Consider the following 5,760-nt stretch of genomic DNA (forward strand, 5'->3'; position numbering starts at 1 on the left):
ATCTTGGAGAGAGAGTTTTACCGTGCTGACTGTCATAACTGAACGTGACGTGCTGTTTGAATGCTGAGCGGAGAATAGCAGCAGAAGGAATTATATTTACATCATTACATCATTTCTGTAAACTTAAATTTAACAATGTAAATATAATTATGTCCCTCACATTAAGATAAGGAATGGCTTCAGATGATATAGGCTATACAGTGCATGAAAACCAAACTGGTGCTTTTCTGTTTCTTTTGGTGTATGACTCCCCCTTGTGACGTATAAAAAGCACAATAGTCGCGGTTGTCTGAAACAATTAGACGGTTATTTAATTATCGCGACAGGCCTAGTGATGAGACGTTTTATTTTTGGATAAACTATTGTATTCACAACATAATCTCTCTTAAAATACCTTATAGGGTTATGATAATTAAAACAGTCCTGAGCTAGATCAAGCTTTGATCTTTACAAACCAAACAATCACTTTAATTATTTTTTTTCCCCACTAATAAAAAGATTTTATCATTAGCTAGCTCCACACTGGAGAGCTGATTTATAACAGAAAATCAAGTTGTAATTCTAACTGAAAGCTACACTGACTCTGGCTTTTCATGTTTAATACTGTAAAGCTGCTTGATTTAATCTATTGCATAAAGTACTATAAAACGTGATGTCAACATCCACATCGCTGTAATCAGATGTGTTCTTAACTGCTGCTTTCTCACCGCTGTCAGTTTTTGTTGTTTATTTCGTTATTGAGAGGAAAGCGCGCAACATATATTTACACATTCATCCAAGCGCAGCTTAGCAGCTTCCAGTGTTGCCAAACCCCTCCCTCAGAAAATCGCTAGAACCACCCTCAAAAGTCTCCATTTTTCACAAAAAGTCGCCTTCAGGTTCGGCTGCATTTGCTCTGAACTGAAGCGCTGTGTCTTCTTCTCTTGAACTGCATCCAGGAGGGCTGAATTACAGTCTTGCACTACAGCGCCACACTGGTCAAACCGCATTATTGCAGACTCTTACATTAGGTCATATGAGATCAAATGACTACTAGACAACAAAAATATTTGTCGACAATTTTTTATTGTCGACATTGTCGATAATGTTGACTAATCGTTTCAGCCGTACTTCAAAAAATAGGCTAATCTAAACTAAAAGATCTGACCAATATACCAAGCTATTATAAGCCAACAAGTACTACCAACTCTGAGAAATACAATTATCAAATCAGGCCAAAAACAATAGTAGAAGTCACTCTTGAAAGATCTCGAAAGTTCACCTTACCTTAGGTGGGTCATAGAGCTCCAGCTGGTACCTCTCACTAGTGGTTTGTTCGTTGATCCTCCTGACCTGCAGGCGGCAGCGCAACCAATGCGGGGGTGTGTCTGAGATAGTGTCATCCACCTCCAGGTACCTCAGCTGCCCCTCTTTACAAACACTTCCTGTCTCTTGTCTCCGTCTCACAGTTCGCAATGGATTCCATCGTTCCCACCACGCACCCTTCTGCGAGGTGCGATGGGCGGGTACCTGCACAGTCTGAGGTGGGGTTTGAGGGGTGCATTCAACAGTCGCCGAGGGTCCTTTGATCGAATCCTCCCTTGGGAAACCACTTGAGGATTCGTCAAGTTGCGGGGATTTTTTAAAGAGTCGGCATATGCTTTCTCGAATGCCCCTGACGGAAAAGTGGGTTACGTCACTACGGGAAGGAAAGGGAAACAAAGGGGGAGAATATTGTTCAGACTCGGTCCTCCGCTCCGGGTGTTCATCTTCTTGGCTATGATGCCGCGTTCTATGTGTAGTGTTTGCAGGAGAGTAGCGCAGCAACTGCTCCTGTTCCCTAGGGACGCCGGCGGCATCTGGTTTGGGTGCCAACACGGCAACTAGCGGAGTCACTCCCGGCCGCACGGTCTCCCGGTAGTCCAGCACCCCTGAGAAGGAAGTGATGCGTAAGCGGGCAGTCATGGGCAGTAAGGGTGGTGGTGGCGGCAGACGTGGGGCAGGTTCTGCATCTTTAGCCACCTCGCTGCTGAAGTGGTGCTGGAAGAGGGCGCTGAATTGCTTCGAGAAACTTTCCGGCGGGACCACATCCTGCACCGGCCGCTCTCTGACGAAGCGCCGGTAGTGCTGGGCAAGTTCTCGGGCAGTGCTGCTGGCATGCAACTCGCAGAACTCCCTCCATCCACAAGGAGGTGCTACGAACGGTGCAGTGCCTGTGGTCTGCTGGACAGTGTTACCATTCATTGCAGTAACCAGCACAGCAGGGAATCACTGCGAACAACAAATTAACAACATCAAAAATTGCATCATTAAGCAATAAATTATGAAACTGTGCTATATTGTGTCTAGGGTTGCAAATAGGCAGAACATTTCTAGTAAATTCCTGGAAACTTTCCAGGATTTTTTGGAAGTTTTCAGAAACTTTAGAAAAGTTTCCAGAAATTCACTACCCCTTTGCAACCCTAACTGCGTCAACTAAAGTATATTGTGTATGGCTGCGTTCACAATATAGCACTGCCTCAAGTTAATAATAAAATGATAATTTAAGCCTTATTTTGAAGCTAATTCAGTATGTTCAAGCAAAGGTTAACACATGGACTCTATGGGTGCTGCATATTAATACTGAAAGTAATTTGCAGTAGCAAAACAACCATACGTTATTCATTAATGTTATTCATTGCTTATATGCAAACTAATAATATGTTTATAATTGGATTGATGGCTAAATAGGATTTAAAAGTCTTAATGCAAACACCATAATCAATTCAATTGAGCTTGATTCAAATGAAATTTTAGCCAAGTTGAGGGGCGTCGAAGAACTTAGGGCCAGATGCTTGCGCCAGCGCAAACCCTCTTTTGACGTTAAAAAACCACTGTCAGGATTTATTAAAAACGTGCAGTGAAAAATTAGCGCTGAAAAGGCGTGGACATTAATTTTTGCAGCTGACCTTATTGCATATGCATTTGTAGGAGTTTCCCTTTCAAGCGCAAAATTTATGGGAGGAGAGTATTTAAATGTATCACACAGCATGATTTAGTAAGGTTTGCAGTGATCAACTTACTGGTATTTTACTGGAGAAAGCATGTCTTAATTTGCACATGTGCTGTTAGTAGATTACACAAATTTATTATCATTGGCTCTGCTTGCTTCTTTATTTTGAGCATTGTCAGTAAATCACTTGCAGAACTCCCCATTCTACTCCCATCAGCATCCTATCCTGTTTTTAATTAGAATAAATTCTATATATTGTGTTATAGAGATTGGTTTTCATACCATATAAAGTTTCATTATTCTAGTGAGTGAGAACAATCTATCTCTTTGTTTACACTGCGCATCTACTAACGTAGGAATCCGTGTACCGAAACTGTTCAATGAATCCAACTTTCTATGAACGCTAACAAAGCGTATCAGTTTAGCTCATCACCACATTGCTGACAGCACCTCTTGAACTCAACTGGTACGATACAGATTCTTCACTTTTACTCACTCACTCATTCAGCTCTCCAGTACAGGAAGAGAGTGACTAATATCGCTCATGCTGCTTTATAACACGCCACAGGTCAGAGGCAGAAATATCTGTAAGGACATCTTTGATGTAAAGAGGGAGACTGAGGAAGTTGAAAGTGTCAAAGGCATCTGATACGGGTCACCGACGGGTGGAGCAAACCACCTTCAGAATCAGATCACAGACGCCATTTGCAGCCAGGGTAAATTTTCGTTTGAAGCTCAAAAAAAAAAAAATCAGCACATGGGTGCCGAGCTTCACCAGATGTATTGCGACACAACTGGAACCAATCTCCCCATTCTCATTCCCCACATTCTCATTTACCAGCGCGTGGACATCTCGGATGCCTGTGAACGTTTAACTCTGCGTGAGAAGTAAACGCGTTCTTAAAGTTCTGTTGGAAGCCCTGAAGCATGACAAAATGAAGGTTTAGTACATGAAAAAAGCAATAGATCAGAAAAACCACAACACTTGCATATTCAGAGAGAAACAAAAGATGAGGGGCCCATTCTATAGATGGCACCACATGCTCTTTGCTCTCTTATTGGGTGACAGGAAGTATTAACCTACACAAGGAGAGGAACACCTATCAAGTCAAGTCAAGTTTATTTGTACAGCGCTTTTCACGATACAAATCATTGCAAAGCAACTTTACAGCAAATTAAGTTTCTACAATATTTAGTGGTAGCTTATCAGTGGTGACTGTCAATTAATGTACATATGGCAGAAATGTATGGAAAAATAAATTTAAGACGTAATAAAACAGACGATAAACACTATTAACAGCAATTATTATATCATGCAATCAAACTTATAGCAAAATGTGGTAGTTCTGTAAGTTGTTTCAGGGTTGGCATCATCTGAGGTCCTCTGAGGGGTTGGCATCATCTCTTCTCAGGTGTTCTGGATCCAGACTGAAGCTTGTGTAAATCCTACCCGTGGCAAAAACAGAGAAACAAATAGAGACATAATTAGCGTAGCTGCTGTTCCAACCAAGCAAAATGTATTTGTTTAACCCAAACTAAAGAATAATAATAATGTGCATTTGATCAAATATAACTGCAGTACAAGATTATGAGATGCATTATTTGAATGCTTGGCCAAAGAGATGTGTCTTTAATCTAGATTTAAACAGAGAGAGTGTGTCTGAACCCCGAACATTATCAGGAAGGCTATTCCAGAGTTTGGGAGCCAAATGCAAAAAAGCTCTACCTCCTTTAGTGGACTTTGCTATCCTAGGTACTACCAAAAGTCCAGAGTTTTGCGACCTTAGGGAGCGTGATGGATTGTAGCGTGGTAGAAGACTAGTAAGGTACGCAGGAGCTAACCCATTAAGGGCCTTATAGGCAAGTAATAATATTTTGTAACTGATACGGAACTTAATAGGTAGCCAGTGCAGAGACTGTAAAATTGGGGTAATATAAAGCTTGATTATTGAGGATGCAGGACAATCACCTAGCAGTGCATTACAATAGTCCAGTCTAGAGGTCATGAATGCATGAACTAGCTTTTCTGCATCAGAAACAGGTAACATATTTCGTAACTTGGCAATGTTTCTAAGATGGAAGAATGCTGTTGATCAAGTAAAACTAGCAATGAGATACAGCCTTGGTCTGACGCAAGAAGCAAGTCATTTGTAATTTTAACAAGTGCAGTTTCTGTGCTATGGTGGGGCCTGAAACCTGACTGAAATTCTTCATAGAGATCATTTTTCTATCACACATTTAGCTGTTTTCTTTGGTGTGCAAAGTTCTTTTTTGACAAGACAAGCAAAACTGATTGCAAACGTCTTTGAGATGTGTTGCTGGTGTGGTGGTTTGGACACAAGGCTTCCTAACTTGCTTAAAGGAATGGTTTACTCAAAAATGCAAATTTTGGCACCATTTACAACATTATATACCACAATCCTCATTTTTGATGGAAGTCAACCTGAAATGGTTTTATATATTAAATAATCATGTGGTAAAGCCAATTTTGTGGTAATTCATTAAATGAATTCACTAGAGATGCACCGATCGATCGGCCAGGGATCTGAATCGGCCGATTTTCCTCATGATCGGCCCGGATCGGTGATCGGTCGGTCAGTCTCACTTCTTTCCGATTTCGAGCCGATCCGTTTTGTTACCAGCGGCACAGACAATAACGTCAGCTGCGCATTCTCATTCTCATCTCTCCAACGACCCCTTCTCTCTCACACACGTCTCATTCGCTCCGGTTAAATAGTGCTTGTATTGCGCATTATAGTCATTCCCGCAGGTTTCGCGCTTACACCAAA

General features: G+C 41.4%; 1 protein-coding gene across 1 annotated transcript in view; it reads right to left on the reverse strand.

The window, feature by feature from the left end:
- Window positions 1-5,760, reverse strand: part of LOC107723297 (SH2B adapter protein 3-like) — a 56,335-nt gene that overhangs the window by 36,664 nt on the left and 13,911 nt on the right. The window contains exon 2 of the mRNA XM_016531860.1: window positions 1,267-2,250. Within this exon, the coding sequence (XP_016387346.1) occupies window positions 1,267-2,223 (957 nt within the window). The 5' untranslated portion in view covers window positions 2,224-2,250. The remainder of the gene's footprint in view (window positions 1-1,266; window positions 2,251-5,760) is intronic.

This window comes from Sinocyclocheilus rhinocerous, unplaced genomic scaffold, assembly GCF_001515625.1.
Source record: "Sinocyclocheilus rhinocerous isolate Xijiao unplaced genomic scaffold, SAMN03320098_v1.1 scaffold665, whole genome shotgun sequence".
In the NCBI taxonomy this organism is placed as follows: domain Eukaryota; kingdom Metazoa; phylum Chordata; class Actinopteri; order Cypriniformes; family Cyprinidae; genus Sinocyclocheilus; species Sinocyclocheilus rhinocerous.